Below are 12894 nucleotides of genomic sequence, written 5' to 3' on the forward strand. Positions count from 1 at the left end.
CATGGCACGTGTCTCCTCGGTGATGCAGACCTGACCACACCCACCAACAAGCTCACCAGCTGTGAAGAGCAGGGAAGCTTTGTTGCTGGCTGAGAGTCAGTGTTAGGAACAGAGAGGCTGTATGTGTGATTGCGTGCAGCCTGTTTAGAGGTTTTTGGGTTGTTTTTTTTGCACCCTACCTTTTTTTTATAGGCTGCTATTTTAGCCGACACGGTACAGTGCTGCAGATATACTGCATACTGTATTCTCTTTACTGTAAGCTCCACTGACCAATGCCTCTCTTTTTCAGGGGGTTGTCTCTTCTCGTGGGGCTGGAACGAACATGGCATGTGTGGAGATGGTTCACAGGCCGATGTCATCAAGCCACAGCTCATTTCAGGTCTCAGACCTCTTCTCATCGGCTGTGGAGCCGGTCACTCTGTGGCAGTGTGTGCAGTGAAGGCTGATTGAAGACAAAACTCTGCAGCAAACACTCCAGTAACTTTGGAGCAGGAGAGCAAGCATTTATTAAACATGTGCCTGTCAGAGAGATGAGAAGTTTATTTTGAGAAGACTTTGTGAGAAATGTGTGAATTAATACATTTCTGAACAATTTAAAGCTTGTCATTGCACTTAGCAAAACCCAAATGCTCCACATGAAATCTAAGGTTAATCTAAGGTTTTAAGTGCCTTTGAATATAACTCTCACTTTCTACTAAGCTATCTGAGCTCCTTGAGCAGCACTGTGTTCAAACTGTAATGGTCATAAATATTGTTCTGGGGTTTGGATACAGGTTGAGTTATGGTTCATGTGGACAGAGGTCATCATTTCCCTGACCAGCCCGTCAGTTTGATGGACATGATTTGGGGGACGGCTTTGCAGGACATGGCCATGCCTATGGCCGCCTGTCCACCTGCCATGTTTGTCTTCCCACTGAATAAAGCCGTTATGGATTGTGTGAAAGATGGGCTAGACTGGTGCTATAGCTCCATCTTCCCATGTCAGGGGTTTTATTGCTGTGATCTTGAGCGTCAGGAGGCACTCAATCTCTGAAGGATCCATACACGATACTGAAATTCTCACGGTCATCTAATTATTTACCACTTAGGAATTAAGTGCAGTATTTATCTTTGCCTACTGTCCATCACATATTTATATTCTTGCGATGCTATTTCATATTCTATGAGGTTGTCATACTGTCATATGTGCACATGAGGGTAAGAAGCAATGGAATCAGAATGGCTCATTGATGTTATATTTGCATTGAACTATGTTATGCTTTTTTATATAAGAGTTAGATTTTATTATATAAAACTTATGCAAATTGTTTATGGATAACATCAATGTCACAGAAATTATGCTTTTGAAAATTAAATTAAGGCATTCTTTTTAGCTAGATTAGTTTGAAAAAATAAACCAACACTCGCTGAAAAATGATCATTTCTGTGTTTTTTTATTTATCACTATTTATTGTACAAGCCTGAACTGTATTGGTCAGAAAAGACACAAAAAAATCCCTAAACAACAAACCAATCAAAACGATCACTGAACACCTTATTGAGATAACTAACCACAAAATGCACGGTGTTCAAAACACACTCTGAAGTCTCACTAAACGGCACACATTAGTCGCCTAACTGTTGAGTTATTGATTCCAGTAATGATAATAGCTGCTGTTTATTTCCATGTTGGACAATGACCAGCACAGAGTTCCCCCATTTGTGCTCAGTTCCATTGGCAGATCCAGATCTGCTGTACCTGGCTGCACGCAGATCTCAACAGGTTGTTGGCAGTGTGTTTGCAGTGGTTTGATAAAAAGTTGGTCCCTTTCCACTGGAGTAACTTTTCTGCACAAAATATGTTGTTGTACTTTGTAACCAATGGCTGTCCTTTTAGTTGTTGATCAGGCATGCCCATTGCTTGCCTTCAGATACTGATGCATTTGGGAGTCTGTGCTTTTTGAATATCTCATGATATGATCATAGCTCCTTTCAATGGTTATGTGACTAATTACTAAGTAAAATGAAAATTACATTAGCTCACCATGTTGATTAAATTATATTACTGGAATGGTATAAGGGATTTGTATAACAGAGGCACTTGTCCAGTGTGACGTGTATAATGTTTGGCATTGGTTAGTATTACCAATTTGCAGAAAAAGTGCAGAAAAAGAAGAATATGTCAATTCCATATGATTGTCAGTTGAAAATGTACCGCAGAATAATTGCAGTATCTGAGCTATGATATGAGATAATGTAACTTGAGCTATCTGTTAGTCAAAGTACAGATACATTTGTAGATATATCAACATTAAAATAATGTTGAATATCAAAAATTCTCTGAATAAGCCCCAAATAGGATTTGCTTAACCGACTAAATTGGAGATTTGTTTACCAATTCATAACAGCAAACGTAGCCATTTTAATGCCTCATTAATACAGGTATAAGGTAAGAGTGGTGTTTTTGAAGTATGAACTTCTTTCTTTTTTGTGGACATTATCTCTTTTGGATGCCTGAAAACATATCAAAAGAATGTTAAAGTTCACTGGTGCAAAACAGTGCAAAAGGCTATTCAGATGTGACCATGACAGTGCAAAGTTAATGACTTGTTTTCATCTGTTTAGTTTGCTGACATGACAAGTGACAAGTTTTTGCTGGGAGTGATAAAATCGGAGCAACATTTTTTTTTCAACAGAAGCACACAGATATTTGATGATCACTCAAAAAACATTGGTATACACAACTTGAGCACACAAAAGCGTATTTACAGCACTGGCACACACCAAAAATAGGCACACAAATTACAACACAGTAACCAGTCACAGATACTGAGCTACATAAGGCTTGACAACAAAACTTCCTCAGTGCTACATCTATGCTGAGTTTGTGATGTACAGGTTGTCACTGTCACACCCATTCAAAAATACTAAGTAATACACACAACAAAGCTACAGGACTATCAGGTGGGGGATGGGCCATTATGGGTCATACACATAGTGGTTGGTACACCATGGTTCATAACACAAACTGATTCTGCTGGTTGTCTGCTCCGGTGCTGTCGCTGGGTCTCTATAAACATATAAAAAAACAATAACACAAAAAGTAAATTATTACACAAAGTATGTATAATGGCGGAAATGATGGCGATGACAGGTACCTCTGAAGTGCGGGGGGTGATGAAATGACACTAGCTTTGAGAGTAAAGAAAATGTGCTCCGTTAGTTCCTCATGGTAAACGACAAGTTTACCATGTATTTCCCATGCTTAGCCAAGGCATCAGACGAAGATGTACTGTCTGTGTGCAGAGGTTGGATTCTGAGTAGGTTAATCAACATGCCCAACATGCTGTTTTACAGGTTAATGTTCAGTAGTTCAGTCATTGTCATGCGTTTGTGTACTTTGCATCATGCTCTCACAGTCACCTCGTTTTAAGCTCTCTTTGACCCGAACACAAGTAGATAAAGGGCCAAACAGCTGCTGAATGCACTAGCTTTAAGCTAGTGGAAAAGGAAAGATGTGTATGCATGTGCTGTTGAATAAAAACGGAGTCTAAACGCTCATTGTGTACAAAATTTATTTCATGCAAGGACTTTTATTTACATATTTTATTTGAATACTTTTCTGTTGCATAAATGTAAAATACATGCATTTACCTTTCCCCAAGTAGACCAACATCCCATACTGTATCGTATTGTACTTTTTTTTCACTTGAATTGCATTAAGTATGAGCATATAATTCACCTGCATCTCTTTACATCAAATCTTCACAAGGGTTTTTAAGTGTCCATTAATTACCACAGCAAGAGACATGACTGGAAATGTAAAATGTAAAACTCTGCTCAAATAGAATAAAAAAAAACGTATACTATACCTATATTTTCTAGAAATTAACACTTCTGATTGGCCAACTTAAAATTTGTTAAAGTGCCCTGAAAATTTTGTGCATAAGTAGTGGGACAATATCACTACATGTAACAGTATTGATGTGTTAAATCAATACACATATACTAAATACATACTGTAGGAGTCATCATGACATCTCTGGTAGACCATAAGTCGATATATTTTTGGCTCTGTAGAGTTGCAGAGTTTTTCCCCTTTAATAACATTTTGTGCTGTAATATACAAAATCTTTCTAAAGTTGGGGACAAATAATTCAGTAGTTTCAGCTGTCGTTTGCTTGGAGCTGTGTATCCCCTAAACTTAAATCCTAATAACTGCTAGATGCCTATGATCACTGCTTTATTGTAGCTATAATAACCAAGAGAGCATTCTTTACTGTGATTAAGGGTACGATGGTAATGCAACAGGTACGAGCTGCACCTTATACAATAAAGCTTTCGTTACACTGTTATGAGCATGATATTAAGTGTATTGATGCTACAATGTGAGCACTTATGTTATCTCATGTCAATTTATTACTCACTTTTACTTTGCCTCACCAGGTTTGAAGGCACCGTAGTTATATAATAGATGAGTCTAGCCTTAATTTAGGCATCACAGCAATAACAGAAGTTGCTGCAGACTATTGATACGGTTTAAAAACTCATAACTACCACTAAATATATTTGTATAAAAATTATTTATGCTCATAACAGCATTAGTTGGCTTTATGACAAAGAATTCAAGTTAAATCACACTATTTTAGTTGGGAGGCCCCAGTCAAATAAATACAAGAAAATAAATATATGAATTTGGGGAAAGGCAAAGAATGGCAGCTACATAAAAACCTCTGCTATGACTGAGTCTCTTGTTGTAAAGCTGTTTCAATATGCATAAAAATGAAGAAGCTTTTGAAAGAAAAAAGATTTTTCTTACAGGTACTGCGATACAGTTAGCTTCTTGTTGAACATAATTTCTCATGCAGTTCATGCAAATGAACAAACAGTTTTAGTTCTGTTGACATTAGATGTATTCATCACTAGTATCATAGGAATCGTCATCATTTCCATATTGCATCAGACATCAGAACATCATGCTCAAAAAATTTGAATCGCCACTCAGATAATATTAAGTCTTGTCTGGGTTGCACTTTCGGAATTATAACGTCTCTACTTTGCAACGTACAAAGCACTTAAGAGTTCCCTTAACAGCTGGCAATGGTACCTTTTAGATATGTTTAAAAGCCATAGATTGTGAATGTCCAGCATATCATTAGCAGGGGTTACATCTTATGAAATTGTTTTCTTTCACAAGTTTTTAAAAAGCAGATGAGATAAAAGTTATTGGCAGAGAGTATGAGAGATCAAAAGCAACAGAGCAACAGGCAATGATGTAAACGCAGGTAAAGAGTGGGGAGTAGCCCGTGGTAAGAGTAGAACAGTGCTTTGTCTGCAACTGAGGTGACCCATGCAGAGTGGCATGTGCCAATGTATTCTAGTCTAGTATATGATGATACACCCAAGGAGAACACTTGGGAAGTTTGACAGTTTAGATACAGTTTTCCAGAAAAGAAAAATGAAAAAAAGCAGGAGCGAAGGCAAGTGTAAAGCAAAATCTGACAGGAAAGATAAAAGGAAGAGTGTGAACAGGCCTTCCAATGGCATTGTGTCTGCTACTCAACCATGCTACATAATGGATGGGATGGGAGAATGTGAGTGCTGCATTAGACAGGGTGGGCTGCAGGGCAGGGCGGACACTGAGGACACTCCAGAGGCATCCCCGCTCATGCCAGACATGCTGTTAAGGCTCCAAGGCTTTTCATAACCTTCAGTTGAAAAACAGAGAACGTTCTGAGTACACTGCAGCGCTGAATCCATGACAAAATGTTTTGGTGTTCCTTATTGATATGCTACACCTGTTGCTTTCTTGTTTTTGTCTCCAAAGAAACAGGTCAACACAGACTTCAGACAGATCATTATTCTCCATGCGTTGAGTGCATCAGGAGTACAACAGCATGCACCGGGTGGTATTGGAATGGTTTGGAGTATAACACTGTAAAAGACTTGGTAGGCACCTCAGGCAGGGAATGTATTGTCAGCTTTGTGCCAGCTAGATGTGCTTGTTGCACATGGAGCCAAGGCTGGAGACTAACTTTTTAGAGGATTTTTTTGTAAAATCTTTTGTACATTACTGTTACAAAGTAAACAAAATGTTCAACCCTGTTGTTTTCAATGTAAGAATTGATGATAGAATTTGGTTTGTCATAATAATGCAATTTGACTTTAGCCTTCCTCCGTTTGTGTTGTGCTCCTTCACCATACTGATAACACCCACCAGCAAGACACTTCATGCACCATTATGCTCAAGACCAACGTACTCATAGTCAGGATTCCGCATGATATTTATCATTAAAACACATATACATACATGGTACACGCATAGCACGTAAATACTTTCTCAGGCAGTTAAGACAACACATTCTAGATCATATAAAACTCTGAAAATAGTTTTCTTACTCGTAAATAAATAGGGGTATGCAATATGCATGGTATCAAAAAATATATTATGTAGATGTGGACAATTATTACTGACAATAGTGGTGATTGTGCTTGGGCTTAATTAACAGATGTTATCGTGACTTGGAATTTATACAATACCCAAGGAGATGAGTGAAGAAAAGCGGCTGTTGTGGAGGTGGGTGAAGGTTGTAAGAGGTTTGTAGTTGTGTGTGTGTGTGTGTGGCTGTGATTAATTGAGGTGTTAAGAAGGAAAGGAACATAGCATGTCTGTTGTCTATGGTGTCAGTGTCTTACAGGGGCCTGTGATTGGCTGTTACTGTACGTACCCCTCCTCACTCTTCCCCCTGTGTGGTTGGGGCGTTCAGCAGTGGTGACCAGGAAGCAGGGCCGCTCTCTCTCACTGGGACTGAAGATTTCCTCAGGAGATATGGCCTGGTCTATATGAGGGCAATCTTCATTGGCCAGAGCTGCGTTAGCTGCCTCACCGTTCAGTTTGGAATCTTAAGACAACGGGAAACACAAATAAAATCTTCTGGTTTAATATCTAAGAATGCCAGAGTTAGAGGGATTGGTCTGTCGCACTTATGGACACCTGGGGGTCCATGAAACATAGTTAGTGGTAGTACAGATAGTATTTCAGCAAGGTGTGTGGGATGGGATTGACATAACAGAAGTATGTTGCTCCTAAATCGCCTCTTGATAAAACAAAACAAAAACAGAAAAACATGCACACACACAGAAAAAACTATCCCTATATTACAAGAAATCACAACGTCAATCTCTTCATTATATCATCTATAAGTACCGGCTGAATTTCTTTTTTTCCCCACAATTTAAGTAATAAGATTTTTGTCTGTTATTGCCATGTGTGTCAGCATGTACTGTATCACATATGTATATGTATCACATGTAGTATGTCAGTTGTCGATATGTCCTCGCACCAATACCACCAAGAGAAATTCGTATACATTTCTTGTACTTGTACCAATCAAGTGATTCTGATGTCTTCTTACATGTTCTTAGCATTATATGACAATAACACCAAATCTCAGTTAGTCTTAAGAGAAAGGATGGGTGAGTCAGTTAAGAATTGCAAAATCAATAGCAGGATCACTCATGGTCTCCCTCAATCTCTCTATTCTCCCATCCAGTGTCAAATAAGCTTCTCATCACATATTTTATTGATTCTCCAGTGGGAAACTCATTTGTTTAATCTCATGCCTGAATCGTCTGGTTGAACTACTAAGTGGGAACAGACAAACAATGAAAACAGCTAAATAGTGTTATGGCTGCATCAGGAGATAAGGAAAGTGGAGTGATGAGGCAATGATATATCAGCATATATTGCTTATATATGAGGATGTTTTCCTTTGTTTCTTACCTTGAAACTTTATCTCGAAAACGTCGTCATGGGCTAGGGGGCTCGGCTGTTGTGAACTGATGCTTGACTTACAGTAGTTTGGAGAACCTGGTTGGGGGGCCCGAGGGATATGCCTATTTTTTTTCTTTGGTAGTTTCTGTTTCGCCATAGCCAGGGAGTAATACATTCCAAAGTTGTTGACAATCACAGGGACGGGCATGGCGATGGTCAGCACACCCGCCAGGGCGCACAAGGCTCCAACCAGCATGCCGGAGGTCGTCTGAGGGTACATGTCTCCGTAGCCGAGGGTAGTCATCGTCACCACAGCCCACCAGAATCCAATGGGGATGTTCTTGAAGTGCGTGTGGTCACTGGCTCGAGGGTCGTTGGGATTAGCTCCGATTCGTTCAGCGTAGTAGATCATAGTGGCAAAGATGAGGACACCGAGAGCGAGGAAGATGATGAGAAGCAGGAACTCGTTAGTGCTGGCCCTCAATGTGTGGCCCAGCACCCTCAGCCCCACAAAGTGACGGGTCAGCTTGAAGATACGCAGGATCCGCACGAAGCGCACCACTCTCAGGAAACCCAGCACGTCCTTAGCTGCCTTGGAGGAGAGCCCACTGAGGCCCACCTCCAGGTAGAAGGGCAGGATGGCCACGAAGTCGATGATGTTTAGGGCATTCCGGATGAAGTCAAGTTTATTTGGACAGAAAGTTATTCGCATTAGAAACTCAAAAGTGAACCACACCACACAAACGCCTTCAATGTAGGTGAGGTAGGCCACGGTCTCGACCTCCGGGTACACATGCTCCACGGTCACGTTGTCCACCAGCTCCATCTCGGTGCGGTTGATGATGGGGTTGAAGGCCTCATGGGTCTCCAGACAGAAGGTGGTGATGGACACCAGAATAAAGAAGAGCGAGGCAAGAGCCACCCACTAGGCAGAAAATATGTAGGGTGCAGGAGGAAGGAGAGAGGAATGGGGGGAAGGGAGGGGGGTGAGGGAGAAGGACAGAGAGGAGAATGAGCACAGTAATACATGCAATGTAATCAAGCTCAACGGCCCAGCAACCATTCATAGCAAGATTCAATGCAATTCAATCTATTGTCTGAGACTATGGCGTCTGGTTTGACAATGACAATGGCACTGACTCTCTCTCTCTCTCTGTCTCCACTCTCTCCCTGTATGTATGTGTGTCTTAATTCGGTAGTGTCACTGTAAAAGGGAGAATCAATGTGAGCCCGCTATTCTTGCTTGGACCTCTGTTCCCTCTGCTGTATCTCAAGGTCATGGCATGTTTCAAGGGTGTGCTACATTCAGAATTATAAAGAGCCGGCAGCAGGCGGGTCATTAGTGTCGACCCACACGACTAAATTTAGCTGGAGTTCTCCTCTTCAGCACCGTTACTACAGCAGGTCTTCCCTACACAAGGTCATACTGTCCAGATGATCAACTCTTGGGAATCAGTGTGAGCTAAGGCTGTTTGGACAGACGCTGCGCTCCTTTTATGAGAAACCTATATTTCCCTTAATGGCAGAAGAGTACCGTAGCCTTCATTATGTATTGATTAGACGATCACATTTCATTGCATTTAGGTTCTGGTACGCCTGATGTATACATCACTGGTAGATAGAGAGATATATAATATTCTTTCTTGGGTATTGATTGCAACCCTGTCCCCATGTTATCATTCTCTGCTCCTGCTGGTTTACAGTATACGTTACCATTCATGCATTTTATTTTGAATATCATCGCAGTAAAAACGCCAAAAAAAGGCAACTTTTCAGAAACTCAGAAAAAAGCCTTGTTTTCAGCTTGACCACCATGCATTTTTCTTTCATTTTTTTATCCAATGAAGTTTGAAACACTTCCATCAGACAGAAGGGGTGTAGAATTTTCTCAACCCATGGAGGAGCATGTAGTCCCTCAACTCCAATTAAAATATGAAAATCACCAAGATTGGCGTTACGAGGAGCAGCGATATGAAAAAACAGGCATATTTTCAGTGTAATCTAGGGTCAGTAGGTCACTGTTTGCAGACAAAGAAACAGACAAGCAGGAGAAATCTACTTGATCGTCCTATGAATCTCACAAGTTAGAGCAATAGCAGTTTACTCATGCATGACGAGTGCTAATGAGTGCTAGTGCAGACCTTTAGTGCTTCTCTGCCAGTGTGGAGCATTGTAAGTAGACAAGAAGACTAATGAACAACATCAGGGAAGTGAGCTGGAGTGGGGCATGTTGGGGCATGAGGGAGCGTCTTATGTTCCATTGAGCGAAGGAAACACAGGCTCAGTCAAGTCCATGGACCAGGTCTCGCTAAGGCAGGCACATGAGATGAAAAACAGACACTCATCATGACATCCCATCATTGGCAATTCATCGCATTGTGCTGAGGAAATCACTACTGCTTATGAATGTCTGTTTCCCATCCAGCTATTCCAATGGTCCAGAGGGAAACTGTGTGTTGGCAGTATCTATAGTACACTGAGTCCTGTTCCGTCAGCAGCCTGTCCATTTTGTTCAATGGAGCCAACATTACTGTTCACCTTCTGCATATTAACATCGTTTTTCAAATGCAACGATCATTTCCACACCGTAATATGTTAACTGTTTTGTATATTTTTTTTATTTACATTCAGTAGCTGGAAATGTGCATCTTGCAAATGTACATCCACATCCATTCGCAAGAGAGATCAAAAACAGATCAAACACACCACACCACCAGTAGCCTACTGTCCAATATGATAAAGCCTCATTCACATCAGCTACTTTCATGTCAACCAAGCTCATTCCACTGATGTATCCTGACACAGGCTCTCTGCCACCAGGACACAGCACCATAAACAGCCCATCCATCATTATTTAGTGCATCATCTTAGGAAGATTGCCTCTTGAATTATATGTATTTGTGACATTTGGGACAACTTGGTATGGAAGGTGACGGCCGAAGGGTGTTTTCTCCTTATTGGCTAATTCTCACCGTTGCTCGCAAACCACAGGCCCAGAGTAATGTGCAGTGACAGGGGTTTTCTACTGATGTATCCACTGTGAATACAGTCTGTAATTAACTCAGAGCCTGAGATCTAATTAATCTTCTTGCCAGTCTTAGTTGAGCTCTGTCAATCCCTGCTCTGCTTTGTCTCCCTCAGTGTTAAATGTAGGACACTTCCGAATAGCTCTCTACTTCGAGAAATGTTCCTGCATTGAGAAGGCGATTCTGAAAGACATGTGAGTTAAACCACATTCACTATTGCTTACTGTAAGAGTGAGAACATGTCAATACAGTTTACACATGCTGGATGGGGCCTGATACCTAATTACACCAATCACCATGCTACAGCTGTTAAAACAGCGTGCGACACAGCGGTCTTTGTAGGGGGTACTGGTCGAAAAAGCAAAAATATCAGAAGGTGTAAAGTCATTTCATTATCGCCAATGAGAGGCATTAAGCCTGGATGGAAGAGTGCCCATAACAACTCCAAAAATGTCACCTCTAACAGCAACCCAGTTTTTGTCTGGAGGTCTGCCATTAAATTCTGGTGGTGCCAAAGATCTGGTTTACTAATGTGTGGCTGACCTATTTAACCAAACTGCCAGCCTGCCCAGGGATCCTGCTGTCCTGGAAGTATCTATTCAAAGACCTGTGGGACTCAGAATGAGTTCCTCATGCTCTCCTGTGAGATAGAAGTGGGTGGGAGCAATGATTTGCATGTAAATGATTCTGACGGATGATGAGGTCATTGGTCGATATTTTTCTCCCTTTCTGTACAGTAACATCCCTGCTGTGGAAACCCAGGAGAGAGCAATTTCAAGGTCATCAACAGCCTCTCTGAAAGCCTCAGCTGAGGAGGCTTCATCAATCTTTCTTTCACCATCAAGCAATCTGGGCAGACAAATTCACAATTTTGATCATGTTCATGCAGCTTTGATTGTTACAGCTCAGTGAAATATTAGACCACTTTTACAGCATTTAGATGATATTTACTTCAGAATTTGCTCATGGTGGTTGTACTGGAGGCTCCTAATGAGCTCCCTGAACATCAAGTGTAGCAGGAATGCCACGGCCATGGCTTGACACAAGCAAATATCATAGACAAGGCTACTCACCCTTGCATATCTAGAGGAGTAAGGGTCCTCAAACAGAGCCCAAACACGTCTCTGCCACCGGCTCCACAAGCTCCCGTGCCTGGCATCAGGAGAGTCTCCCTGCGCCAGCCTCCTTGTCATTTCATCCACATCGTCCCCCTCGGCATGCTCTGCCTCTGGCTCCGCATCATCATTCCCCAGGTCTAGCAGGGCCCCCCCGCCGAAACTATCAAGGGCCTCCTCTGCCTCCCGGTGCTGACGATAGGTCATCCAGCAGCATGGCTCCACGTCTGTCTCATCAATGCCCCAGAAGGCCAGCTCCTCCTCATACAAGGGTCCACAGACATCAGCAGGGCAGTGCAATTTACCTGTCCTGTAGTAATTAAGGATATGTGCAAAAACGCCAGGGTGGCGGTCGAAGAAGAATTCCTCGATCTTGGCATCATAGTCAAAGTGGTTGGGTGCATCAGGCTCGGCCAGCCAGGATAACCGAGTGCCAGGTAGAGTGCGCAGGGTGCTGCGGTATGTCTGATGTCTGATCCCTCCCACGTTTATCACAATGCGATCCTTGTCGTCGCTCAGGCCCATTGCGTCCCTTAGGCATTTCTCCAATAAGTTCCCTTCATCACAACGGTAAGTCTAAGCGCACCGTGCAACACATGCACAGCAATGACTAGACAGAGAGAGATACAATTATAAAAGGAGAACAGCGTACAAAGCAACCGGTCGTTTCTTACCAACTATGAAAGAAAGGATGCGTGAGACACATCAGGCTACATTCCCTCTATACCCGATCAGGTCGACTCACTATTTCTGCACGCACCTGTCATGTAGGCTACTGAAGATCATAAACGCTATAGCTGCCAGACTCACTACAGTGTAGAATCGAAATCCAAAATGATTGCAGCCAATCGCATCACATTAAGAATGGACGTCACATCATCGGTAAATCCAAGATGTTGAGATAAAAGGGCATATGCTGGCAATTTCCCCCCCCTCCGCCAACATAAATCCAGCGCATTGGACTCCCAGGATGCGGTAAAACTGTAGATCAAATCAGTCT

General features: G+C 41.9%; 1 protein-coding gene across 3 annotated transcripts; it reads right to left on the reverse strand.

Moving 5' to 3' along the window:
• Positions 1-2586: 2586 nt before the first annotated feature.
• On the reverse strand, positions 2587-12428 carry kcnc1b (potassium voltage-gated channel, Shaw-related subfamily, member 1b). 3 transcript variants are annotated; one of them, XM_071520187.1, is made up of 4 exons: positions 11853-12419; positions 7763-8678; positions 6708-6881; positions 2587-3049 (listed from the first exon to the last, which is right to left on the reverse strand). In XM_071520187.1, exons 1-4 carry the CDS (start codon positions 12417-12419, stop codon positions 2940-2942), a joined length of 1767 nt encoding a protein of 588 aa, XP_071376288.1. In that variant the 3' UTR covers positions 2587-2939. The 3 variants fall into 3 exon arrangements, with proteins under 3 accessions (XP_071376288.1, XP_071376290.1, XP_071376289.1); XM_071520189.1 differs by lacking the exon at positions 2587-3049 and adding an exon at positions 5548-5687 and having other exon boundaries at positions 11853-12428; XM_071520188.1 differs by lacking the exons at positions 2587-3049; positions 6708-6881 and adding an exon at positions 5548-5712 and having other exon boundaries at positions 7785-8678.
• Positions 12429-12894: the final 466 nt, after the last annotated feature.

This window comes from Centroberyx affinis, unplaced genomic scaffold (genome assembly GCF_046629955.1).
Source record: "Centroberyx affinis isolate AG114_WGS23_722 - 3 ecotype Tasmania unplaced genomic scaffold, CSIRO-AGI_Caff_v1 ptg000779l_1, whole genome shotgun sequence".
NCBI classification, from domain to species: domain Eukaryota; kingdom Metazoa; phylum Chordata; class Actinopteri; order Beryciformes; family Berycidae; genus Centroberyx; species Centroberyx affinis.

Bases quoted from the DNA above. Each gene is read 5' to 3' on its own strand.
- kcnc1b (XM_071520189.1), bottom strand. From the start codon at position 12,419: ATGGGCCTGAGCGACGACAAGGATCGCATTGTGATAAACGTGGGAGGG. The intron at 6,882-7,762 runs GTAAGAAACAAA...CGTTGTCTTAAG, and splicing joins TTTCGAGATAAAGTTTCAAG to ATTCCAAACTGAACGGTGAG. The intron at 5,688-6,707 runs GTACGTACAGTA...TTTCAACTGAAG, and splicing joins AGGGGGAAGAGTGAGGAGGG to GTTATGAAAAGCCTTGGAGC.